The 27,899-nt window shown below is 39.0% G+C and overlaps 1 protein-coding gene across 1 annotated transcript; it reads left to right on the forward strand.

The window, feature by feature from the left end:
• The first annotated feature begins 1,675 nt into the window (after positions 1 to 1,675).
• LOC144651651 (retinoblastoma-like protein 1) lies at positions 1,676 to 27,283 on the forward strand. The gene is made up of 29 exons (XM_078511597.1): positions 1,676 to 1,876; positions 2,041 to 2,177; positions 2,275 to 2,475; positions 2,747 to 2,811; positions 5,985 to 6,113; positions 6,460 to 6,546; positions 6,664 to 6,737; positions 6,968 to 7,032; positions 7,139 to 7,282; positions 7,433 to 7,472; positions 7,765 to 7,829; positions 8,022 to 8,123; positions 8,298 to 8,379; positions 8,533 to 8,619; positions 8,705 to 8,764; positions 9,270 to 9,352; positions 9,463 to 9,583; positions 9,714 to 9,924; positions 10,366 to 10,536; positions 11,034 to 11,293; positions 11,438 to 11,511; positions 11,716 to 11,818; positions 22,659 to 22,730; positions 22,828 to 22,903; positions 23,597 to 23,799; positions 24,157 to 24,213; positions 24,950 to 25,058; positions 25,353 to 25,411; positions 25,945 to 27,283. Exons 1-29 carry the CDS (start codon positions 1,736 to 1,738, stop codon positions 26,122 to 26,124), a joined length of 3,258 nt encoding a protein of 1,085 aa, XP_078367723.1. The 5' UTR covers positions 1,676 to 1,735; the 3' UTR covers positions 26,125 to 27,283.
• Positions 27,284 to 27,899: the final 616 nt, after the last annotated feature.

Consider the following 27,899-nt stretch of genomic DNA (forward strand, 5'->3'; position numbering starts at 1 on the left):
TACATAATAGTGGAGTTTAAACAAAAGAAAACAATAGAAATAGCATAAAATTGTACAATTTAGCGTCACTGTTTCACTTATAGTGTTTGCACTCTTCTATTTAACTGTTTTACCCACCTCAAAGTGCTGATCCCCCCCTAAACTTCTTTATAAAAAATTTTAGCCCCCCCTCTTGCCACTCTGAAATAGCCTTGACCCCCCCTTCTTTTTTTTCCCTCCCCCCCTCTACATAAATAATGACCGGTCCCTTACTAAACATAACGATGTATTTTTTTTTCTTTTCATATTGTATGCTCTCAAGCACAAAACAAACTGTACTGGCAATGCAATCCATTCATGCATCAAGTCACGCTGAGCATTTTGACAAGACAATTTTCGTGCTCACTTACTCGATGGGCAAGGGCCCAAGCAAGTTATCTGCTGACTAAACGATAAAAAAGGAAATAAGCCAAGCATGCAGACCACGCAACCACCATGGGCAAGCAGAATTTGAGAGCTGTTCAAAACGCAAGCTAAGATTAGAAGTGCCGTGCCCAAAACGCCTGTTGTGTAAACTGGACTTCAAATGCGTTGCTTTGTGTCTCTATTTTGCCTCTTTCAAAACACGTCCACGTTTTACACAAATTCTATTTTTTATTCTATTTCTCTCCCTTTCGTGTCTTCTCGTCTACTGCAGCGGTTCTCTTTGAGGAGCTCGAAAAAAAAGTTTGGATTTTGGCTTGTTATGCGATGAAGTTTTTTATTTAAAAACTAGTCTTTACAAAAAAACGTTCCGACGCAGAAAATGCGACAATGGCAAGCTATGTCATTGTTGCCAAAAGAAAACAAAAATTAAACATCAATATTTCCAATGGCTTATAAATATTTAAAACTTGGACCATGAAAGAAACAAAGCCAGACAATGATGTTCCTAACTTCATTAGAGAACAATTCTCGATAGAACTAACCAAGCGAAACGTTGAGTTTTTTGTGATCTAAATACTTTCCCACAATTCTTTTATTTCTTTGTCCTTCATTTTCCTCTCCTTACACTCATTACTTTTTGTATGAAACGAAATCCCACGTTTTGGCTGTTTTAAATATGCATTTAATCTTTTCACTGGCTGAGTTGAGAGATAAACAATATTAGCCGATCATTAGACCAAGACGGTTTCATAAACGATCGATCGGCTATAAAATATTTACCAAGCGAATGGGTTAATGAGGGAGAAAAGAAAATGTTTGAGTAGAAAAGTCAGGTTTTAAATTTAACATTTCCTGAAATGAATATTGTACGTATCGACTATCGTGTCGTTCCGGCGCGTGCAACATCAAAGATACTTAGCGAAATCCCCTTGGGAGCTTAAAGGACGCACATCTGGCGGGCAAAGTGAACATATATGGACAAAATAACTTCAAAATGAATTTCAGCAGAAATCGAAGCGACTGTTTATAAAAACTGTCGAAGACGATACAAAATATCCAGTGACAAAGCAAGCAGTTTTGTTAGAAGGAAATAATGTTGCGGGTAGCTACAACAACACAGCTGAAGCCGTTTAGCTCTTTAAAAAGGGCGGGAAATTACTGCCAAATAAGGAGGAGGTCATTACAATTCCTATTGTTATTGACAGCTGACGCGCTGTCGTCATGCGAACATCACTCGTCGCCTTGCTATATTTGGCGCTCGTCACATTTTCCCGCCATTTCGTGGTTTTGTGCTTGCGATTACAGTTTGGTAGCTGGAACACAAACCAAAATGGCGAGTTCTAGCGACGATGAAGAAGCGAACAGCTCGGAGCGATTCGAAAATCTGTGTCGTGATCTTAATATGGATGAAGAGACGAGTCAAGAAGCGTGGTCTTCGTATCAGAAAATCAGCACAAACTACACTTTAGAGGTACCTTCTGTCTGCGTGTTTGCGTTCGTTACATGTTTGCTTCGAATCGTACGTATAAATATTCCATAGAACGTTGCTTCTATCTGCGATGTTTACCGGTCTGCTGTTGCGATCAGACTCGTTTGGCAGACATATTTTTAATCTTCAAGCACTTTTTCTTTCAGGGAGATAGTCTACACTGGCTGGCATGTGCTTTATACGTCGCTTGCCGTAAGAGTGTTGTTCCAACGGTCGACAGTTCGGGGACCGTCGAAGGAAATTGTGTCTCATTGACGCGATTGTTGAGAGCGGCGAAATTGAGGTGAGCCTTCTTCGTTGTTTTTATGATCTTGACCCATTTCAGTTTCTTTGCCCACGAGTTTACCTGTTAATAATTTCGATTTTGCTTTTATCTACAGCCTCATTCAGTTCTTCAGTAAAATGAAGAAATGGTTGGACATGTCGAATGCCGCGGGAGACTTTCGAAAGAAAATCGAGTTACTCGAAAGGAACTTTCATGTGTCTACCGTAATTTTCAAGAAGTATGAGCCAATTTTTCTGGAAATCTTTAAAGATCCACGGGAGGAAAATACAAAGACTCAGAGAGGTCGGAAATCCAGGTAAAAACACAATTTTCTTGCGTGGTTTTCACGATGGCGTATAAACAATAACGTGACGATTTGGCTCATCGAAATGTAAGCCTATTCGTGTTGTTGCTGTAGCGCTGAAATTTCCACAAGCGTTGTTCGTTTCATATTTTTTATTTCTCTGCTTTTCTCTCCTTTAACCGGCTTTGTTGAGATCTCAGCTGTAAACATGTGATATTCAAATCAGTAACTCGTGGCTTATTCACCGATCTCATATCATTTGGAATTCTTTTATGCTCCACAGAAAACAACCGTGTTCCGTCGGCGATGTGTTCGCTTTCTGTTGGACATTATATATTCAGGCGAAAGGTGAGTGTCTTGCAAAACTGTTCGCTCCTTACACGATTTAAGAGCGAATTCAGTTGTTTATTTTAAAGCTAAAGTAATTAATTATCCCTCTGCTACTACCAAACTTTCGGAGGTGAACAAAGGTTCGAATCTTAAGCTTTGTTCCTGTTGGCGCGAAATTTGCCTTGCATCATATGGGACAGTTTCGCTCCAATGTCCTTCTCGCAGCGATTTTACGAATCTTACGAAACAACCTCTCATGGCAAGAGTTGTGCAAAACTACATCTTAACAAACGTTGAAATAAATGCATCGCAGGTCGGGAAATGTAAAGATCTTGGCACCGACAAGCGTATGCCGGCGTGTAGGGAAAAAGGCGAGAAAGCATTTTTTAAACGCAATTACACATTCTAGGAAACAAAAGATTTGCTGTTTGGTGCTTTCACTTTTGAAGGTCACTAAAAGCGCTTAATTCAGCACGCTTTTATATTTTTCTCTATTCCCTTGGAGGGTCTTGGGGGTGGTGTCTAAATTTTGTGAAATTTGAACTTGATGTGTAATCAATATCCATCTCACAACCGTAGCCGCGGTCATATGCCTCTCATTTCGTACACTATTTTTGTTGATTACGTCTAAGCTTGTATTCAGTGAAGGAAAAATGGTTTAGCTGGAGATGGTTTGCTGCAAGGGCGAAAATTTGCAGAATTCTTGATTGGCTGTATTTTTTTGGCCTTCAGTAAACACTGCTTTGACACAAATCTTACAATATTTTGATTGTTGGCAAGTGACATTAGTATTAATATAACCCTTGATGGGCAAATATACAGAGCGTAACAACTATTTGAGGGGTTTTGTGGCTTCCAAAAATAATTTTGCTTCAGGCATTTTACGTCCCTAATTGCTCTGAGCACTCTGAGCACAGAATGAACAATAAACGAAAAATTTCAAGCATATAATTTGAGTGCGGCAGAGAGATAAAACGTTTGGCCTATGTCTGTATCGTTGGTTCTTGGTTCACTGCACAAGATTATTCAATTACAAAGCAAGGCCACGATTGGATTATTCCAGATCACCCCACATGATTTGAGCTGATGTGGAGGTAAAACTGAGCCAAAAAAAACTGTTCCTTCTTTTGTTTGTGCTTACTCATCCTTGGGCCGCCAGCATGCCGTCAATGAATGATGGATGTATTTGAAAGGCAGCTCGCTTCAAGTGCACTGACAAGTGACAATGCATCAACAAGTTCAGGCACGTTCTGTAGGTCAGCTATTTTGACAAAGCTGTTAGCAATAATTGACTTTTAGTGGTCAGTCTGTTCCTTAGAAACCACTTTTCTTTATTGTAAAGCATGCATGCAAGGAAGTTAAAATATGAGGATGCATTCCTAGGCAAGTCTAGACTAAATTTAAATGCCTAGCCTATGACTGTACAATTTATGGAAGATAAAATCTAACCATCAATCTGCACCATATTGCTTGACACATTAGCTTCAATCATTTTGACATAATTTTGTTGCTACAAGCTTGACCTCTTTGCAACAAAATTTACATTACACAGTCAGGGATTTATTAAATCAACCTTTTTCCTATACTGTAGAAAAATTAGAAATATTCTGCTTTCCATGCATGAAATTGCATTGAGTGGTTTTCTGTTTAGAGCTTCTGTTGTGAATTTGGTTTCCTTTTAAAGACTTGGCTGAATCTAGCTCCCCTGTGGGGTTAATTTGTTTTTAAGCAGCAGTTTAAGTCACAGTTTGTTTGCATTGATGCTATCTTTGAAAGCATTCATGCTCACTCTGAAAAATTATTATAGAACTTCAAATTCACTTGGCAATGCACATGTAAGTAGGATCTTTGAAAATTGTACAATTTAATGTCTTTTCTGTTTTCTCCAAACACAAAAGCTCTGTTGGAAACTTCCTGTGTTTTTGCAACAAATAATTAATTTCTTTCAATTTGTTTGTTTTACACTGTCAGCATATAACAGGAAATTTGCTTGTTTATCTTGCTTGTTGAAGTTCCTTTGGATGATAGACATAATTGAATTAATTTCCTCAAGGAAATTCAGAAGTTAAGCAATCAGATTAGTATAGATTGATCTAAATTACCAATCTTGAAACCTTGCTGTCTTTCGTTATTGTTCTTTGCTCTTTTGTTGAGGAGAACTAGTGTCTGCTACTTGTCTAACCTATTTATTGTGAAATGAATGTCACATTAGCAGTGCAGTCAAAACTCTCTGTATGACGTACAATCTCCTGTAGAGTGTCTATTATACCCTGGCGGCTTGGAGGTTTAAGCCAATTTTGAGTGTCGGTTTGCAGTAACATTGTATTTTTCTGGCAGTTTACGGTAAATAAATTATGGCTGTTTTGGTCTTAAGGAGAAAACAAATGCTAATTGCAGTCAAGGAAAAACAAAATATGGCGGTTAGCAGAATGTACGACCCCCTAAAAAAGACCTTCCCCATAAGCTACCTGTTTACAAAATTTTCCCTGTCAGATCACTATCGTCAGATCCTCTTCTAAGCAACCACCTCTAGTTAGCCTTTACAACCAGGTTTAGGTCAATTGGTCTGAAATTTTTAATGCCTAGTAATAAAGCAACCATTTGATGTGTGATCTGATCACAGGTGCAATTGTAACTGTCAATACTGCCATAAATAAACTGCCATAATCCTTTAATCTCCCTTAAACTGGTATACAAGTCCTATGTAACCTTCCTTGCCTATAAGACTTGTAATAATTGTATGTTGTTCTGACTTATAACAATCTCAAACAAAAATACCAAGGCGAAAATTAAACATAAACTGCAGAGGTTCGACCTTGTTCAGAACAGCAAAACTCCTGTGGTTTAATGTCATGTGACTCTACATCAAGGGAAAACTGACGGCAAATGCACAAGAATACTGCTGTACAGCTCAATGAGGTAGCATTTACGGCAATTACTTGAAAAAAGAAGATGGCATGCATATAACCCTGACTGTGACAATAAAATTAATATTTATGTTCTTACTCAGGATGAAAAAATATCCTTGTAACACTTTTGCATGCAGAGGTCAATCATTCAGTACTATACACAGGGCTTAGGAAATTGACTTTAACTGGAGTTGTTGATAAAAATTCAAATATATCCAAAAATAAAATTTAAAAACTGTGCATTTGTAGTCATAAACATGTCATCACTCTTAATATCAACAGGCAATTTTCCTGCAATCAGTGACGACTTGGTGAACTCTTATCACTTGTTGCTGTGTTGCTTGGACCTCCTGTACTCAAATGCATTGTACACTAGGAATCGTCGGGAATTACTGAATCCAAACTTTGAAGGTAAGCTCCTAATAATCATGTGGAGGGGGACAGGTGGGCGTTAAGTGGGATTCCTAAGGTGGGGGGAACCAGGAGAAAGCGAGTAAAATTTTGCAGCATTTCATTATATTTTGCAATACATTTGGGACAAAGGGGAGAGAACAGCTATGGAAAGGGGCAGGGCAGGAGTAAAAATATTTGAAGTGGGAGTAAAAGGGAAGGGAGGCAGGAAGTTCAGACCCTCTCTGCCCTGTTCACATTCATGCAAGAGTAAACCTTTGGAATTCATGGTGATAAAAGGTCAGAATAATTATTGTTCATACTTGTAGCCCACAAACTTGTTTTTTTTTTTGTTCCCTTTACAAAGGACTCCCTCAAGATTTTGGCAACAGAGATTTCAAGCTGCCAGCTGATGTGCCGTGTATTGTTGAACGGCTATGCAACAGACACCAAGGTGGGCCATCTTTACTCCTATTTGTTTTTTCACTGGCTCAGTACCTGCTCCTCTCGCTGCAGCTGTAACAATGTTTTGGTATCAGTGCGCTAATGATGTTGATTTGCCTTTCAACAGGAATAATCTTGGAGGCTAAAGGTATCAAAGAACATCACTGGAAGCCCTTCATGAAGCAACTGTTTGAAAAGAAGGTGCGAGGCTTACATTGATTTTACTATCCTGTGGTGTTTTGGTGTACAACACTTACCATTATTATGGACAAATGTTAGCTGGCCTCCTCTCTCACAAGTACCCAAATCCAGCATTTATCTTCCCTCTCCCCCTCTTCTCCTAAAGTGGCGTTACAGCTTGCTTAACTTGTCTGGGATCAACTTATATTTTGTGATCGTATAACATGATTTCATTCATGTTGTTTCAATAGACACTAAAGGGAAATGAGGAAAACTTAACAGGTATTCTGGATCAAGGCTGCTTTGAACAAAACTGGTAAGGCCATTTAATGTTTCCCTGTGATCCAAAATAGATTTAATCCCTGTTTTTCTGAAAGTGTGACTTCTTATTTCTTTAATGATTGCTTATTTTTGTCCATCAGTAAATCTGTGAATAAAGAATATGAGGAGTATGTGTTATCAGTTGGAGATTTTGATGAGAGGATTTTCTTGGATGATGAAGCCCATGTTGAAATAGGCACGCCAGCCAAGTCTTACACTTTTGCAGAAGTGGATGAGCAGCAGAGGTAAGTAGAATTGATTATTATTATTCCGAGATAAAAAAAGGGACATTAAATGACTATGAAAACATCTTGTCTGATTTTGCAAGCAATTATAAGATGCATAATATTATAGACCAGCAATGATTTATTATAATTTAATATAAATTTCTTTAGGATGGGACTAAGAAGAAATTTACAGGAGCACTTTACAAGGGTAAGTTTGAGTCTTCTTAATTTTTATGATGAGATCAGTTACGTTTAAAGACTCCTTCATTTAATAAAGCTAATCCTCTTTTAAAGTACAGTATCCCTTATTGGTGTCAAAACCACAAATATTAACTAATAAAAGCAAAATTGATTACCGCATTTCAAACTAAGACTGCTCCAAAATTACACCCTTTGAGCAGCATGTACCCAATTAGGTCATACTTGTATTAGTAAGGTTATTTTTGCTCCAACTCTAAGGAAATTTGCTTGACTCACTTGTTTTAATTGTTTGTTCACAGACTAAAAGTCTTGCACCCTCAACTCCACTGACTGGAAGACGATATTTGAAAGAGAAAGATCCTAAGTAAGATGCCTTGTAAAATGCCCATCATTCACTAAAGCCAACTTAACTTATTTATGTAGTAAATCTTGGCTTAAGTGCCAATAAATAAATAAAAAATTTAACCAAGAAGTACTTTTAATGCAACTTTCTCAGAAGTTGGTAAGTAACATGATGTATTCTGGTCTGATTGCCTTATTTATTCTCATTTTGCAGGATAACCCCTGTATCCACAGCAACCCAATCAGTCAGCAGACTGCAAGCTCTCCTGTCAGGATTGAAGGCAGGACCAAGCGATCGACTCCTGAAAATATTCTCGTAAGTAAATAAACTTGGTTCAAAAAGTCATTCTTACACCAGACACTGACCTTCCCTTCCCCTCCAATCTCCCTTGTTACTTCAGTAGAGGAAGAAGTTAACAGTGAGTTTGCCAATATGATCATTGTCTTCTTTCCTACTTTAAATTTACTTGTGTATTTTTTTTTTTTGTAGTCAGTGCAGTAGAAATCCTCAGGAAGCTATCGAGAGTCGAGTTGGAACACTTGGCGAGACTTTCCTAAGGGAGTATGTACAGGTAAATACTGATTGAAAATGAATTCTGACTAAGTTTGATTGCTATTGGATGCTACAATACCGTTGTTTAGTGACAACTTTTTAACAGTTCATACAATGCCAGATTCCACTTCACATATCTGTCACTCATATCACAACTTGCTTTTCCTTGCAGCCATCTCCCGATCGGCCTAAGTCTCCCTGCTCAACAAGAGAGTTTGCTACAAAGAGATTGAAGCTTGCAGAGATTTTGTACTACAAGGTATGTCAACTCTAGAAATTTGGTCTTTGTCTAACAGATGTGAATTACTGGCAATAAGTAATTTTGTCTTTGGTTTTGTTAACAGGTTCTTGAAAGTATAACTTTACAGGAACAGAAGAGGCTTCAAGGACACCTTGATTTAACTGTAAGTAAATTAAAATTATGTGGGTGACCCTCACAATTAGCAGCTTACCATGCATTTCCTTTTCTGCTAGTTATAAGAATTTGTTATCCTATGGTTAATGATGTTGATGTATCTTCTCCTTTACAATGTATTGGCATTGGAATGTAAAAGGAAAGAGCTAGAGTAAGCTATGGGAGGCACGGTGGTCTAACGGATAGTGTGCTGGACTCCAGATTGAGGGGTCCACGAGAGGTCCATCTTCGAGCCCTGGCTGGGACACCGCACTGTTCTTGGGCAAGACACTTTACTCTCATTGTGCCTCTCTTCACCCAGGTCTATGAATGAGTACCAGCGAATTTAATGCTGAGAGAACCCTGCAATGGACTAGCATTCCATCCAGGGGTGGGGGGGGGGAGTAGAAATACTCCTAGTGGTTTTATGCTACAGAAACCGGGAAAAGCTCCAACCTGGTTGGCCACTAGGCTCAAATGTAGACTTAACCTTACCTTTACAATTCTCTTTACAGAGTTTGTTGGAGCAGGACATCTTTCATAGTTCCTTGATGGCCTGTTGTTTGGAAATTATCATTTTCTCTTACAACTCTCAAAGGTAGGCTCCCTTATTGTTAACCCTTGATTCTGTGAAGAATGTGTGGTGAAAGTTCACCTGCTTTGGATTATTGCACCAAAAATTACTTTGTGTTTCTATTGCTTTGTTAGGACTTTTCCATGGATCATAGAAATCTTTGACATCAGTCCATACTACTTCTTGAGAGTTATTGAAGTATTCATTAAAGCCGAAGATGGCCTGTCGAGAGATGTTGTCAAGCATCTCAATCATGTAAGTTTCACATTGGCTCGCCTGCTTACATAGGACATTTAAACAGGTATAAGAGCTTCAATCACGGTGGTATTCAAAAACAGAATAAAAGGTACTAAAATGTTGTAAACTTCTTTTGCTTGTAAACTAGATTGAGGAGCAGATTCTGGAATGCCTGGCATGGAGCCACGATTCCCCTCTTTGGTTGTCAATCCAACAAGCTGGCTCTGTTCCGTCATGTGAAGATGTTTCTCTGCCCTACCAGACAGAAGCTACACACACCACACAAAACCTACTGGCCTCGCCCATTATCCATCCTCGTGTTCAGAGAATTTGTGGAGAGGAGGGAGCTGCTCGGAGAGGTGAGGGGTGGAGGCAGTTTTAAATAAATAAATAAATCGTCTTTATTTTACGAGGGTAGCACGTAATAGTCTTGCAAATAACAAAACTGTGGCCCTTGGATTTCCGATGGAATTGGAATTTAGAAGTGTTGGTTTTTTGTGGAGGGAGGAAAACCAGAGAACCCAGAGAAAAACCCTCAAAGCAGGGAACAGAACCAACCACACACTCAACTTACATAGATGCCGGGTCCGGTAATTAAACTCAGGCCACATTGGTGGGAGGCACCATCCCTGCTATGCTCTAGGTGGTAGTGATTTAATGTGAATTGAAGAGCCATAACATTAATTTAGCAAAATCAGTTACTATCATTCAAACTTAGTTGCTTGGCTATTCATTCAAAAATAACATTGTAACCTTCAAATTGATCAGGGATTTTACTCTCTACCCATTTCGTTTTGCAGTCCTACAGTTACCCAGCTCTCCGTCAGCCCATGAGGTGTTCAGTTCACCAGTCACCCCAAGCAGCGGTGCACGACGTAATCTCTTCAGCAGCTCTCCTTCTGCTCAGAGTGCACGGCCTGTGACTTTGTCACCTACAACAAGACAGGCTGCTGCAAGGAATGCCCCAACGTGTAAGTGTAAAAATATACAGTCAAAGCTTCACTAATGGACACTTGTCTGGTCCCAATGTCCACTTACAGGGTTGGGGCCAGAACGTCAACTGTACAAAGCAAATAATATTACTTTTCTGACAGTTTATAATTTCTGTAAGAATAAAGTTCAATTAGCTTATTAACTCAGAGCTACACCTATTCTAAGTACATTTGTTTTGCAAACCAATTACTTTTATTGCCATTAATTTTGTTGACAACTGTAATCAGCGAGTGCTGAAAGCAAAGGAAATCTTGAAGTTGAAGTATGGGAAACATATCACCTTGATGAAACATTCTTTTCTCATTTACAACTGTGTGCGGAATGGTGTTGAAAGAAATACAGTAGTTAATTGTAAAAATAATTTATTTACTATTTTCAGCTTGATATTAAATACACTGACAAGGTGGATTACTTTATCAAGAAATTTATTTGAAGATCAGTTTAAGAACAGTCAACCTTTTTTATCCTGTTTCAGTGATTATTACACCAGCGCCAGGTACTAGTGGTGGTTATATTGTAAATGGCGTTGCTCAAGCTGTAGTGTTGCCAAGCACATCAACTACTGTGCAAGTGACATCACCGCAGGCTGGTAGTGTTTTGGCTCCTAGCAACGCCATGGCATCACCAACATCAAGTCCTGTGAGGTCAACATTGGCACCAACTACACCCAAGACAAAGGCTCCGACTCCGAGTAAACCGAAAAAGACCGGCTCCTTGGCACTGTTCTTCAGAAAGGTAACTCAAATTCTCCCTTTAGTGATCAAATTCTTTATTCTGGTGACCTTTGTCTACCTGTGCAGCTGGAGTTCTAATGTAAAGACTGCAAATGATGAGTTTCTACTGTGTTGTAAATGAACTCTCTCTCTTGTTTATTCACAGCTTTATCATCTGTCAAGTGTTCGCCTCAGAGATCTTTGCTCCAAACTTGATGTCCAGGAGGAGCTCCGTGTAAAGTAAGCCCACATACAAATTCTCTTTTCTTGTCTCTATACATTGACCATAGTATTTGTTTGGAGAATTAAATGATACATCAAAATCCTTCTGCTGCTGATTATTTGCTTTATTCTTGTTATCTATCACTTGACTTTGTAGTGATATTTTGAGGAAAATAAAATTTTGACACTGAAATTGCATTGGTAACCCATTCTTCTTTGTAGGATGTGGACATGCTTTGAGCATACATTGATGAACATGACGGAGTTGATGAAAGACAGGCATATTGATCAGATATTGATGTGTTCAATATACGTCATGGGCAAGGTAATAATTATGTTTTCTTAGAAGGTCTAAATAATGCTGATTTTTTTAAACCAGAAATCTTGCTTTTCTGTTTTTATGTACAGTCTGGGGGTCTTCATCCTTTATGCTTGATAAGTACTCTGCTAAGTGGTTTGGACAATTAAGGACGTTCACGCAAAAATTTTCTACTCGATAGATTTCTTTAATTTTTTTTCCTGTGGTCAGATAATGAGTTACTTGTGTCAGAAATGTGTAGTTCCAGAAAATATCCATGACCCCCCCACGGAAGGCCACTGGAAATTCCGAGGGGGGAGGGGGGTTCAAAGGCCGTAATTTCCGAGGGGTCGGGGGGTTCTTGTGAAGCTACATCTTCCAAAGGGTGACGAACCACTAACAAAGTACTAAAAGCAACGTGCTATCGATCCGAAGTAGAAAATCATACTTACCTACGTTGTTTTCAAACAAAAATCATTGCTCCCGATTATTGAGATGAGGTTAATACATAAGCTTTAATTTTTTCTGTTTTCTCTTTAAGTTAGCTAGCGGTACAATCTCCAGAAGAACGATGTGCAATGGCGATGTTTATCTGGAACTCAAAATGGCGGACAAACAGGAGAGACTCGTCACCAGACTCCTAGTTTCGTCTGACACGTTGAGTTTTCGACTTCCGGTCCATGAGTATCGACGCTTTTCGCTAAACTTTTAGTTAAATTGATAGGTTAAGTGTTTTTATTGGCGGTAGTAATCTGTTACAAGCAATTTTACACAGGTTACTAATACCTTGACGTTTGCCTCGCTGGTATTATGCTATTTTTTCTTTTCGCTTTGAGACGATAAGCCACGGACAGGAACCGGAAGTCGTATGTTTTCTTGCTTGAGGCGTATTTCTCGAGTTCGTCTGTCACGTCAAATTAAAAGTTCTAAAACAAGGTCTTTGCTACTACTTACTAGAGTAAGTAAAAATGCGCCAAAGACTGTAACAGTCTCCTTCTTGGTGTCGCCTGTTTGAAAAATGGCTTTGCTAAGCAGCAAACTAGCTCAAATTCAGTGAGGTTCGGGTATCGTTTGCCAGGGAGACCGAACGACTACTAATTTACGGAAAGTTTTATCTTAAACACAAGAACAACAGAAATGTTCAATAGATCAAATATTTTTATCGTTTATTAAACTTTTTCAATTATCATGACGATCGGCGGGGAACCCTCAGAAAAAAGACAAGTCATTTGTTATGCAGTTCGCGCTTTACGCTCGCCCTCACGCTTTGCGCTAGTGTCCGCGCTCTGCCCAGCTAGTAAAACTGACTGTAACTAGTTCTATCATTCAGGGAAAAGGTGAAGACTATAATAAAAAGTAACTACGAGTTTTATGTCTGCTTGCCGATCTAGTACTGCTACACAGTTTCAGTTTTTATGTAATATTTACTTCAGAACAAAACGGAAAAATTTGCCGAAAAAACTAAACCTTTTACTGTAATTGCAAAATATGCACTTTGTATTAATAATTGTAAAATGTCTCATTGTAGTCATCAACTGAGTTCATTCACCATCAGCACTGTCATCACTGACTTCTTCGTTATCACTTTGTTGAGTCGTATGAAGTTGATTCAACAGCCTTCTTCGGGTATCTATTGCTTTCCTTAAAGCGTCCTGTGCTTTACGCATCTCAGTCAGCTGTGATTGGAGGTCGTTTTCGAGTTTATCCACTTTGACTGATGCCGCTTGACGGTTAGACTTGCTGCTATCAATATATTCTTGCCTGGCCCGTGTCAGTTCTTGCTGGAGATCTCGCAGGGATGTCGAAGCTGTTTCCACGCGTTCCCGATTTTTTTCTAATGTCTTCGCAGAGAGCTGAAACTTTCTTAAAATATCAACAGGGCATTTGTCGTTGATCTTCTTGTCAATCTCCTCCAATTCATCCTTTAGATATTCTGTTTTCTTTATTATCCAGGCGACATTTATTGCCCCTTGAATCTCTCCCGGCTTGAAGGTTCTCAGAGCACTGATCTTACAAAGCTCCTCTGCTTTGTTGTTCCAGAATTGTCTGTATGTTTTCTTCAATCCCTGGCTGTCTTCGATTTCTTCCGCGCTAAAAATCTTGACTTTCCTTGCTCTGGCCGCTGAGTAAGGCTCCGATGAAACTGACAAACGATTTGGTGAAAACATGTCCATCAGCGTGGGCTGGCGAGAAACCTTCGCTTTCTTTTTATAAGGCTCGTCGTCTTGTGAAGTACTTGGAAGACTTGGCTCTTGGACTTTGGGCTGTTCTGCGTTCTTCGTGAGCATTTCCTCGCGAACTAAGTGAACGGCGCCTTGACCTTCGTCTGACTCTTCTAAACATTGCTTTAACTTAAGGATCTTTTCTTGTTTTAGACCCACAACAACACGTTTCATGTTGACAGTTCTTGTGAACTTGTAGGGAAATGCCAAAACATCGTCAACTTGCGTATCTAAGATTTCGTGGCGAAACTCTTCTAAAGTTACCTCTGAATTATCGAAGATTACTGAACAAGAAACGGCCTCGTTGACATAAACAAGTAGATCTGACATGATCATTTACCAAGCAGCAACGGAAGACTGATATTTGGGTAAAAGTTATGCAATGGATTGCTTCTAATTTATTCATTTATGTTGAGACAAAACAAGAACGGAAGTGACACGTTCCCAAGCGGTTTTCTATAACATTTAGTAAGTGCGAAAATCTGCCATCTCTTTGTGTGTCGGTGGTAAAAATAGCCTGCGTAACTGGCGGGATTAATTGCGGGAGTGACTAATATAATTTCTCATGCACACTATGAACAACAACTGCTTTGTCTGTAAAGATTTTTCTCACCAAAAAAATCACTAATTAACAAAGTGTCAAGATCGCGCGTATAATTTATACATAGTGCTGAGTCGGGGATAAACGAAGCAGATCATTACGGTAGACAACGCGAGGAAATTATTTCACTCTGATTAGTTCTTTTAAAAATGGCTCTTCAAGACCTTAGATGCCTGACAGCTAGCTGCAACGACTTCAGCAAATTCTGTTTAACATGTGAGCAAATGGAAAGAAGATGGTGTCAACACCCTGCATTTAAAGTCAGCGAGTTTTCTGCGAGTCAATTCGCATTCAGTCAAGTGGACGAAATTTCTCGCCGCATCATCCCTTCAAATTTAGATCTATGTTATGTTCCAATACGTTCAACAGGAGATGGTAACTGTTTGTTTCATTCTGCTAGCTTGGCTCTTTGTCAAAATGAAAGCCTGGCCGTTGAGCTTCGATTACGCACGTGTTTTGAGCTTGCCAACAACAGAGATTTCTACAGAAATCATCCTGTTTTAGTCAACACTCGTGTTACTTACCAAGGAAAAAATGGCCCGGGTGTTATGTCGGTGGAAACCCTGTGCGATCTCACTTGTTTTGAATCAAGCTCGTCCGATGTTTATCAAAAGCACGGCTTTGAAGCGGCATTCAACAACGAAATCATGAGAACATCCAATAATTGGTCCTACAGTGGAACTCTGCAAATTATGGCCCTTGCGAGCGTGCTTGGGGTTCCTATTGAAACAGTTTACCCTAATCAGAACGACAGACTTTTACCAGTGTACCAGAACGTTTTCCATCCCAGACATAGTTCTACTGGTACAGACTGTACTGTTGTGAGAATCATGTGGACTAATACAAGAGGTTGGCCTGATAGATCTAAGGAGTTTGTTGTGAATCATTTCGTCCCTTTATTTAAAAGGAACAATGAATCTCTGCAAGGGCACAGCAAAGCTGCCAGAAGTACGATAACAACAGGAGAGGAACAAAATTTAAATGCATGGCGTGTTGTGACAAGAAAACGGCGGTCGAAAAGACCAAATGAGAGAAAGGGAACTGAAAAACAAGACAACAAGAAATCAAAAGTAAGCGATGAAAATGCAAAGAGGCAGTATACTAGATGCAATTCTGCAATTACAAAAGATAAAGCAGGCAAGCAAGAGAGCCAGGCATTTCCACAGAAAAATATTGCAAACGGAATACCAGCGCCGGAGTGCAAAGATGCAAAGAACAAGACTGAAGATAGTTCAGCAAACCTGACTAAGGAATGCAATGGTACGGAAAACCGAAAGAGCGAAAAACACAACCCCATTAAAACGAAACTGGTCGTCGATGACTGTGAAAGCCAGCTGGAGGAGTGCAATGGGACAGAGAACCGAAAAAACGAAAAACAAAACCCAATCGAAACGAAAGTGGGCGTCAACAACTCTAAAAACGCAAAAACCGGAACAGAGCAGAGAAAAAGCAAGCAAACTGAGAGCCAGTTGGAGGAGTGCAATGGGACAGAGAACCGAAAAAACGAAAAACAAAACCCCATCAAAACGAAAGTGGGCGTCAACAACTCTAAAAACGCAAAAACCGGAACAGAGCAGAGAAAAAGCAAGCAAACTGAGAGCCAGTTGGAGGAGTGCAATGGGACAGAGAACCGAAAAAACGAAAAACAAAACCCCATCGAAACGAAAGTGGGCGTCAACAACTCTAAAAACGCAAAAACCGGAACAGAGCAGAGAAAAAGCAAGCAAACTGAGAGCCAGTTGGAGGAGTGCAATGGGACAGAGAACCGAAAAAACGAAAAACAAAACCCCATCGAAACGAAAGTGGGCGTCAACAACTCTAAAAACGCAAAAACAGGAACAGAGCAGAGAAAAAGCAAGCAAACTGAGAGCCAGGAAGACGTCCAAAGAAAGCAAGATAACCTGGAGAAGATGAAAAACGAAATGAAAAATGACGTAGATAGTGAGGATAATTTTCCATCAGCTGCTGCGACACAGTTCATCGAAGATCGTTCTGCTTTGCCATTTCCTGGCGCGTCTCGACGTTTTTATGCAGGCCAAAACAAAAAAGCAAACAAGAATGTAAAAAGAACTAGACAGCGCGAACAATTACCAGTTGTTAGTGAAAATGAAAAACTCATCGGCATGCAAAGAAACAGAGTAGATGGATCGCTGGATCAAAACATCGAAAACATTAAAGTCGAACTTGCGTTCTGCAAAAATAAGAAAAGAAAGGCTGAACTGCAAGCACTTATTGATGTTGCGGAGGAATTAAAAAAAAGTGCTCTTTTAGAGACCTCTAAGGCTGCTGAAATTTACCGGAAAAGTAAGGTATCCCTTCTCGGAGGCAAAGAAGCTATGAACTTTTGTCCCATCGACACTTATGAAAAGCTATCAAAGCGACTAAACATTGTTCAAATATATATCGATCGAAAGGCGCTAATCGTGGAAGGAAACGAGAAGGACATTTCGAAGGTTGTAGAAGCTGTTAACACTGCGTTGACGAGGGTTAAAGACGGTTCTATGAACGATGTTGTACAGTCAAAACTTAAGGATCAGTTTAGTGACATTTTACAATATATGGACAGTAAAAGAGATCGGGATTTATTAGAGGCGGTTATTGCTAAAATAACAAGTGTTTCAAATGTCGTTTCAATGAAAGGAAAACAGTTTATGGGAAGCGTGAGTGGGCATAAAGCTACATTGGATGCAAAGTTGAAACAATTTAATGAGCTGAAAGTCACCTCACATACCGTGAGAAATGACATGACTGTTTCTCAACAGCATACCCACTTCGAACGAAGATTAAAGCCAAGAAAACAAGAGGAAATGAAAACAGTTGCCGAGGGAAGAGGACGCAAGCTGAAGTGTGAGGAGTTTCCTGAGCTTTCTAGTTTTATTGAGTTTGCATTTGGCGAGGGGGACAGAATACTTCGAGGAGGTGGTGGCTTACAAGCGGATCCTAGACTTATCGATACAAAACTTTTCAAAGCAGCTGACAATGCCACTGTCATGCGTTACGTGCAGGAAATGTTAAACACCATAAACCCTGGATTTACCATCTCAACGTCCTGTTTATACACCTACACAAACAACTACAAAAAGGGCACTATGCAAGCTAAACGACACCACCATGGAAGAAACATTAATGCTAATGTATCGCTGCATAAGGCCCCAAACACGGCCGAGAAAGTTCATCCTCTTAATGCCCACTGGACTTCGTCTCACGTAAATTATCTTGTTGATTCAGCTGCAGAAAACCCCAATTGTTTCTTTCTAGACTCAAAAGATGCCAAATGTATCGTCTGTGGAGACATTGCCCCAGTTCTCAAGCCAGGAAAAACCTGGCGAAATTTTGAAACGCCGGATCATACTTTTGATCAATCGCGTGTGAATGCAGTAACCCCTATGACTCATCTGTTTATGGACATAAGGACCGAGCCTGAAATAAACGACGCAAATATTTTTATTCCGCAAACGGATGTTGTCATTAACGTCACAAGAACTGGAACGGCTGTGACGCTTATCGTAGATAACGGACCATCCGAAGCACCCGGCAATTTGCTGGTTAAAATGTTACTGGTTCGGCTTCTTAAGTTCCTTGATCTTGATAAGGTTACACAAAGATCATTTGCTGAATATTTAAGTAAAAGAAACTTTGTCGAACGTGTGCACACCGTTGAGAACAAAGTGCTTTCAGACCATGGACCATTCTCTTCGACTCCTGTACACAAGACTGCATCTCCTGGAAGCGAAGAACACCTTGAAAACATGGAGTCCATGGCTCAAGAAGTAATTGGCTGCATCGGGAAGGGGGTTTTCAACAAAGAGACAATTAAGTGTTTTCGGGGAATTGGGAACGAAGACAAATTCATTTTTAAAGATGAAGATGAGCTGAAATCGTTCAGTCTGTTATCCGAGCACAGGAAAAAGGAAGATAGGACCAGTTATAGAGCCGCCCAATGTGAAATGTTAAACTATCTAGAAAATGTCTGGGGCGTTAAAAAGAATTTTACCAGCACTTATGGGGAAGATTATATTTCACTTACCGCTCCAGCAACTGCCTTTTCTGACAATTACAGTTGTTCTATATTCCGCGAAGATGAATGCTGGCGAGGGGGAAAAGCACTTGAACGTTTCGACCGTCAGCCTTTGCCAGATTTTAAACAATGGGAAAAGGTCGGAGAGCTGCATTATTTGAGTTACGAAGAGCGAAGGGATTTCCCAGTGGGACCATGGGATGAGTGTCCAGGTATTTTTTTGCCAGAAAAGATCCTTGAAATGTGCTTTAGAGTGCGGAAGACACCTTCACAAGAGGAAATGAGTTCCATCGCTTTCCTCGCTTGGGTGTCTCCTGAAGAAGTGGCAACTTACTACAGCATGATGGTGAAGAAACTGGAAGAGCAAAAAGACGAGGACATCAAAAGAGAAACATGGAAGAAGCATTCTCTTTATCGAGAGAGTAAGGAAACTCTGGGCACCATGTGCAGAGACGCCGGTTTATTTGCTTATGGCAAAAAGCACGAGCTAGTTCAACGCATTGTTGAACACAAGGAAAACAAGGATGACGAGGTTGCAAGCCTGCAAGAAACTGACCTTTATGATGGCAGCATCGAATCCATACCAAACTCCAGTGCAGGACTGATTAAACTGTCAGCGGCTCAGCTACGGGCCATTTTAAGAAAACACCACGTTCTAGAAGTGGGCACAAAAGAAGAACTTATCATAAGGGTAGGTCTTCTAAAGGGTGGCTATCCGGAAGCAGCCTTTTCCAGGGAACGTTTGTGCTTACTGCACATCATAGAGACAGCGATGAAGATATGGAAAACCCAAGAAGAGCTAAGTATGAAATCCATTCATCGCAAAAGAAAATTTGCTGTTGGTCAGGAAAATACGAGTACCACCAGAACATCATGCCTCAGGGAAACATTAAAACCAAGGTTGCCGTTACTCCAACATAAAAACCAACAACGAGGTGTAGAAAAGGCCGTTGCAATCTTCAAAGCCATCCTTACTGAAGAAGAAGAAAAGTCACTGCAAAAAGTTGGTGAATTGGAGAAGAACTGCAATGTCAAATCAAACAGGGAAAAGCGTAAAATCCAGGCAAAAATAGAAACCCCCAGTGGTAATGTTAACACACGACCAGAAAGAAAAAAGAGGCGCCCAGTGAAATTTCTAGAACAAGGAGAGGAAGAGGAAAGAGAAAACTTTCTAACCGGAAAACAAGTGGAGGTTTTGTGGACCGAGAAAGATCTGGAGGGTACCAACTGGGAACCAGGGTGGTATAAGGGAGAAGTCCAGCGCTTCAATGATGAGAGCGATGAACTGTACATTTTCTACTTCAAGGACCGCTCAGTTTACCGGCTTGATGCAACTACTGCCATTGTGGATAGGATTATTCGTCCAATATGAACATGTAGGACATGAAACTGACTCTGAAATGATAGCAGTTATTGTCGGTTAAATTTGAAACTTTGCTTGATAAGGAGGAATGGAAGAGAAAGCTTGTAAATTATTCTGTGCGAAGGGTTTCAGTTGCAATTACTGTTTTTCCTTTCAACCAAGTTCCCCGTGAAATCTCTGATAGCTGCCTGCAAAATTAAAAAATATCAGGTAGGGTCCATTCCAAACGTCGTAAAACTAGGTCGTGCCAAACTCAATTGCAATATAAACACGTTCTGTCTGGGGTAATTTTGTACTTCATTTGTAATTTCATTACCTTCTGTTTGGAGTAAATTCGTTTTGCAACAGCTTTTAAATTCGGCGAAATTTCACAAGCGAGTTTGGCGCGGCAGTTAGCACGATATTTGAAACGGGCCTACAACACAGTTAGGATGACGACATCGGAAAACAAAGGAGTCACGTGAACACATGCAAAGTCATGCTGCACACGAAATCGCCATGTTTGTTCATACAAAAAATGTTGCCGGCGAACTTTCCATAAACTTGATAATTTGTTATGAACGACATTCAAGGAGAATGGAACACTCATTGTTCATGATTAACTTTGGTTATGTTTGTAGCGGCTTCTTGTTGCCGTACATGTCATTTCAAATTATTTCAACTTAATAAGGTTCAGTTGCCAATTCGACTTGTCTTCCCGTTACATTGGACTTCCGTGGTACGTAAAACACCATGACTTCTTACATTATCTATTTGAAAGAGAAGAAACGTTAGCAGACTTCGCTAAGTGCAAAGCAATAATGGTAAAACTGATAATTAGAAAGAAGGAATGATCTCCTACTTTACGTATTTAAGTATAAATAATTTACGTTGTCGATAAACATTCCAGCGAGTTTCAAAATTGTAAAACTTGTGCTCCAGTGTTTATACTTAAAATGATCTTGTAATTAAAATAATTTTAAATGAATCCTTTTGAGAGGTCGTTATTCGTTTTTGACCGCTAAATCGTTGCGTGCGTGAGACTTGATATTTTGCATACATGACAGGAATTACTTGAGATATCGGCAAATTCTGAAACAACACTTCGCAGAAATTGTAACATATCTTCTAGTAAATTAATGACTAACAGTGAAAGAAATAAAAAGGTCCAGGCTTTTAACAAATTAAAAAATTATTCTAGCGGCGTTGAATGAAGTTTTGAAGCTACATGTTTGCACACAGATTTCTTATTTACAAGTGATTTCTTATTTACAAGTGAAGATCACGCACGTATTAAACGTTTCTGCCGACTTTATTTAGTGTCCCAATGCTAAGGATACAACTAGATTGTTACAGTCGTCCTACGTTTTAAAGAACGAAGCAATTTCGAATTTTCAAAGGGGTGTTTAAAAATATTGGAAATTCCTGGGGGGTAGGGGGGTCCTCACAGACCCTCTGGAATGGAAATTCCTGGGGGGAGGGGGGTGCAAAACAAAAAGCCTTCCGTGGTGGGGTTATGGATATTTTCTGGAACTACACAATGCAAAAAAAGTTGGGGTCACCGACTTCGTTTCAGAGAGAAAGCGTGTGGAAGACTACCCTGATTTTGAAAAATTGGCGCACGTAATTCAGCATGGTTTACAGGGTTTATAGTTTAAAATAACGAAGATGAAATAAACGAAGGCTAACGATCTTAGTCACATTTTGTAGAAGTGTGTCTGTTGTGTAAATAATTCCTACTTTTTTCATTTTTCTAGTAAAACTAAACCCTGGGAAAACGCAATTGAAACTGTCGTACGGCAAAAAGAAAGTTCAAAAGTGGAATTCAAACTGTCAGTGTGACATAAAATCAATTTTCCACTCGATAGATTTTTTTCATTTTCTCCCAAAACGTAGATATTAATTAACAAAAGTGATCCGCTAAGAAAAAAGTAGGGGTCACCGATCATTTAAGAGAGCAAATTGCAAGCGAAGTTAGCAAAACTGCAACCCACCCTATATGTTCTTAGGAATTTTACTTAGCACGTGTGCTCAAAGTATGACGTGGCATGGCGTTGCGACATGAATTACGTGCGCAGTAGGGATGCGCATAAACAATTAGCGCGAACGTCCTTAAGTTAATGTGATGATCCACCAAACAATAGTAAGCATTATTTTTGGCAACCTTGCTTGTGAACAGGTCTGTTCAGTGACTGTTTGCTCGTTCCCTGTTGCCTATAGCAACTGTACTGTTCCATTTCATAAGATCTCTGTTCTGATAATGAGCAGAGGCAAAGCAGATGTACTAACATTCTAAGCGTCAGTAATGTAACGTTGCTCCATTTGTTCTTTGTATATAATGATCTGCAATGCACTGAACTATCGGAATTTCCATGGAACGTTCCTCTTTCTGAAAATTATTGTTCAATCTACAAGTACAGTAGTTTCAATGAAATGAAATCACACTACTATGAAAGCATTGAGTTGAGTCATGCTCACTGACATAGGAAAAGGGGTGTACGTGATTTAATAGGCGACTATTTTTGGGAGGTGAGACTGGACGTTCTTGGTTTTGTGTTGCGATGTATGTTTTCCAAGCTATTATAAAATAAAAAGAATGAACATCAACATTTTTCAGTTTCAGAAAAAAAGTAAGCATTATTTAATTTTAGCCCTCTCTGACATGATTTTTTAATTTTTTTCAGGTTACAAATGCAGATCTCTCATTCCAGAACATAATGAAGTGTTATCGCACTCAGCCTCAAGCTGTTAGCCATGTAAGGTTCTTTTGTTGTAACAGTAAACGTAAACCATTTCCTAATCCACCTTTCAGACTTGCATGTCTAAATTCTTCTTTTCCTCTAACCCACAAAGGTTTACAGAAGTGTGCTTCTCAGAGGAAGAAGACGGGCACCTCTTGGCAGCAGTGGAAGTGATGGAGGAGCAAGAGGTTAGATTTGAAATTGGATCTGTTTATTGAGAACGAGAAAATTACTGCTCACAATTCAGTCTTCAGGCCCAGGTGGCTTAAAAGGCTGGTGCTTAATTATGGTTTTCATAGCATGAAGCAATTAAAACTCCCCTGTGGTTGCTAGAGAAACCAGGATAAACTCCATTTGCATGATGGACTTTTCCTTAAAATCTTTGATAAAGGTAAAGTCTGCATACAAGCCTAGGTATGAAGTGACTAGGAGTATTTCTACTTCCCCCTGGATTGGATAGTAGTCCATCCCCCCCCCCCCCCCCCAGGGCTCAAACCCGGATCACTCGATCTGGAGTCTAGGCCACTAACCATTAGGCCACCACGCCTTCCGCCCAAGAACACAACTCAGTGTCCCGGCCAGGGCTCCAACCCAGATGGCTCAATTCTGGGCTCATCCTCGGTGCAAGAAGCTGTGAAACTCACCGGTAACGTAAAACAAAGAACGAACGAAGCAACAAAGGGCGTCAAAAACAATACAGAGCAGGAAAACAAAAGCTCCAAAACAAAGAAAAATATCACAGGTTCTTACACCGAGGTAAACCCCAATTCTGAGTCTATGGCAGGTACCATTAAGCCACTGCACCTCCCAAAACTCCCTTTGAACCTTTATATAGAAGAAAAACAGCAATTGCGAGACTTATAGTGGCGTTTTGATAACAGGCATTAAAAGTGAGCCTGGTAGTAGTGGACCTGCCAGCCCAGTTCAAGGCTCCAATAGTGCGAGGGCCAGCCCAGTGAGGAGCGCAAGTACTGTGCCTTCTACACCCCCTCCAACAAGTGTGTCTACGTCTGGATCCAGCAGCACTGAAAACAGTCCGAACATTGATGGTGAAAGGGGAGATCTTATTGAGTTCTACAATAAGGTGAATAGCATTTATCCTGTGAAGATATAGCTAGATTTGAATTAGAGATCTTGTTGTTAAAAAATAGGAAAAGGTTTGCTAAAACAGTTGTCAGGTTTTTACAAAATTGTGTAGAAAGTATAAGACTGTCTGTTGATAAGAAGTTTCTAGGTGTCTGCATATTTGGGACCGAACACATTATTTTGGATTTTAAGGTCCTTGCAACAACCCCGTTTTTATGAAACCACTAAAATTTGTGAGAGTAATGGTCATTCTGTTTATGTTTTACAGTGGCGCACTGAGTCCACTATTTGTTGTTACCGTACTTCTATTGTTTTATAGCTGAAGCAAAAGGCTTCATGGGTTTATATTTTTTAGGTCTTTATCAAAAGAGTGAAAAATTTTGCCCTCAAGTTCTCAGCTGGAGACAGAGTGGTAAGTGTTACTGACAGAGATGGTAACATATTAATAATGAACATTTGGCAATGTTGACTTCTCTCTTTCTTTTTTTTCATTAACTTCCTGTAACTTTTCCTAAAATGAAAGGGACAGAAATCAACCCAGACTTTCAAGCCGAAGTTAGTAGTTTCTAGTTTGCAGAATAATGTTAGGCCCTTGTTTCCTCCTTACCAAGTGTAAATTAAGTGCAAGTTATAATACCAGGCATGCAAACTCCTTTCGTCTACCATTATGTAGAACAAATATCCGACAATTCTCCGTATTCTTTCAAGGTCCTAAATTTTTTAATTCACTTCCACCTGAAATTTCAAGCTCTTCATCACTGGCATCTTTTAAAATAAAAGCTTAAAGCATATATTATTGATAACTATTAACTCCGTCTTCTATCAAATCTTGTCATTACTTCAGTACCTGAACTAGTCATCTGTTTTTCTTGTGAGGGAACCTAAGCTTACAAGCCCCGTGGTTTTTTATTAGGTTCTCTCGCCATTTTTTTCTAATCTTATATTATATTGTAGTCCTGTATATTAATTATTATCTTGTATATTTATTTTGTATTATCTATTTTTTCATAATTATATTTTTTGTTTGTGTGGCAAAATAAATAAATAAAATAAAAATAAAAAAAGTTGATAGTTAAAGATAATGTATCCCAATCTAGCAAAAAAATTTTAAAGATTTTTGTTGTTGAGCTACTGTTTTTCTTCTTTAGCTGGACTCTCCTCCACTATCTCCTCTTCCTGTGATGAAAAATCAAGCACATTCACCAAGACGCAAAGTCTCCACCCGACACCCAGTGTACATATCTCCACACAAGAACGGTAAGTTGTAATTGGATAATTTTAATCATGGTACATTAATGAATATCAATGAATGAACACATATTGTGCTCATAATTCTGCAACCAGGTTCATATGGAACCTGGAAACGTAAGGACTTTTAAAGGTAAAAAAAATTGGAGGCAAGCATTCCTGGAATTGTTTTGGAAAAGAGTACACTCAAATTATGTATAAAGAGGTGTTTTGTAGGTAATGTCAAAGAATGCTACATGTACTATTTTAAAACAACAAAACAATTATTAAAGTTCAAAATATTTTTTGTTCTTCTGCCTTTAGGAGTTTCAATGACACCAACAACAAGATTGTTGTATTGCTTCAAAGAAAGCCCAGCAGAAGTAAGTTATTTATATCAAGGAATCTTTATCATTCATAAAAGCTCTCTTAAGACCCTTACCTACCCCTTCCGATCCCTAAAAAATCTTCTAATTTTTAATGTCTTCTTTACCATGCTGGTAAGCCATATTATTATACATTAGAATTACTTTGAAACATGTGATTGGTCGAGGGTATTCAGTCAATATACAGTAGCATGTGAACTTGACATGATAACATAATCATGTCGAGTTCAAAGTCTGCCTAGTTTCCAAGCCCCTCGTCCGTGTAGTGCTGTCAAACTTTTGAAAATATGGCTGAGCGATTCGCCTCTGTTTCTGAAGAGGAATTGAAAGTTTTGATCAAGAATAAAGATTTTAAAAACACCCAGATAACAACAAAAACAAGTCCTCATGTCTGTGTTATCTGCCGAAGCCGAAGACCTCGGTTTCGATAATTCACGATAATTTTTTATTATCATGCTCAACTTCATCCAATAATTGCTTAATATCTGTATTGTTGAAAATATTTTAACACCCTACGGTTTTCTTCACAGAAACTCCGGGACATCAACCACATGCTGAAGCAAGGTGCAGGAGAGACAAGCCGTAAGAGAGCTCTTCTGTTGGACAACAACAGTAGCCAGCCTCCTGCCAAGCTATCACGTTCAGAAGAGGTTTTACAGAGGAAATTAACCAGCATGATAGAGGAACGGCAAGCCTCTGCTTCAAGATAGTCCTGTTGTGAAATCAGTGATACATTTGTCTCTATTGTAAATCTATTGTTAAATTAATCATGGGAAATGAATCAAGGTCAACCCATCTGAAAAATCTCAAAGATTTTAAAATGATGACCACAAATTCACACTGCATTGTCCAATTTTTCCATTGTTATCAAGCTGACATAAAATAATTTTCTTCCTTTTTACCATTGATCAATAATAACACTGTGTTGGCATACATACATGTATTATTGTTAAGTAGAGGTTTTATTAGCATTATTTTCTAGTCATGTCAAGTAGAAATTCTTGATCTTTTTTAACTTAACTTTCCCTTTCATGGTGTGTCAGTGAGTGAGTGAAGGAAGGTTACCTTAAATATAGTGATCGAAACTAAATATTAACTATTTGGTATATCTATGGTGTATCCGTGCCATATTCTTTGAAATGGTATCTAGTATGTAGTCACCTAAAGCGGAGTACAGTAAAGCCTTTATTTAAATAGGGTGATGATGATTCAGCAAAAAAAGTATTTGCAATCTATGCTTAGCTAGTGACTTATATATACAGGTACCAACAAAACATTTTTATCATTTTATCAGGTTGATTTAAGGCTCTTTTAACATTGTGACCTTAGCAGAAAGCTATATTATTTTAGGCTGTAGATGAATTCCATCAAATGAAGATTTTTTTAAAAAAATTCTGTTTACTTGTTTTTGTAAATTGTGGATAATATTAGTGCGTGTAGGGTTGTTCCTAGGATCATTCTACTGACAGTATTCTAAATGTAGGATTTCTGCTGATTTTGTTTCATGTGTGTTGTCAAAAACAAATACAGTAAGGTTTCCATTTCAATTGTGCTTAAATTTCATCACTTTCAGGAAGACAAAATTATTCCATCTAAAATTTATTCCACCAAAATAACACAAAAATGGAAGTACTTAATAAATAAGTGTCTATTCCACATTAGCAGGCAGGAGAATAAATATGGGATGAGTTCTGGGGGCACACACAAGGCGATGTGCATACTTTTCTCATATACTCACCCTTTATTTACTCTTCACCCGCAACTCATTCTCGCAGATTTAAGTTAGATGGACAAGGTTGTCAACGGAAGTAGTATTGCTAATGTACCTGTCCAATTTCAACCTTTAAAAATAGATTAAGTATTAATTTAACATGATTGTATCCCAGGGGGTTTTTTTTTGGGGGGGGGGGGGGGGCGTCCCCCCTTGTATGGAAGGAAGTATTTATATTTTAGCAGACTTCAGCTGCAAAGCTCGTTTCCGTTTTAGGGAACTTCGACTGCTTGGTAGCAGGGCGTTTTAGTTTTAGCTATTGTGTTCAAAGGCATCATAAACGATGCCTTTGTTCATGAAAAAAAAAATCAGTTGATGGTGATTGTAAAAAGTAATGAAATACATGTTAAAGAAAAGGCTAGGCAAGCAAAACTAAAAGCTAACATGTTTTGAAAAAAGAAAGAGATTTGATGTTTTGTTAAAGGGGCACTGTTATCAATTTTAAATGATTTGAATAAAAGTAAACAAAATTTATGGAAAACAAATAGCACTTGCTATCACATTACACTAGTTCTGAACAAATGCAAACTCTTGGCTTAGAATTCCATGTTATGGGATAACTTCAGCAGGAAATTGCATTCTGTCATTTAGTTCAAGTCCATTAAGTTTTTTTCATAAATTGAGCAAACCTTCCAATTTTTTTTACTCTCATGGTTAAAGACCAGTACTTGATGACGCAGGCCCCTTAACTATCGCAAATCTTTTGCTTCACAA

Source organism: Oculina patagonica, chromosome 4 (assembly GCF_052425735.1).
Source record: "Oculina patagonica isolate OP01 chromosome 4, crgOcupat, whole genome shotgun sequence".
NCBI classification, from domain to species: domain Eukaryota; kingdom Metazoa; phylum Cnidaria; class Anthozoa; order Scleractinia; family Oculinidae; genus Oculina; species Oculina patagonica.

Bases quoted from the DNA above. Each gene is read 5' to 3' on its own strand.
- LOC144651651 (XM_078511597.1), top strand. From the start codon at position 1,736: ATGGCGAGTTCTAGCGACGATGAAGAAGCGAACAGCTCGGAGCGATTC. The intron at 7,033-7,138 runs GTAAGGCCATTT...TTTGTCCATCAG, and splicing joins GGCTGCTTTGAACAAAACTG to TAAATCTGTGAATAAAGAAT. The intron at 11,819-22,658 runs GTAATAATTATG...AATTTTTTTCAG, and splicing joins CAATATACGTCATGGGCAAG to GTTACAAATGCAGATCTCTC.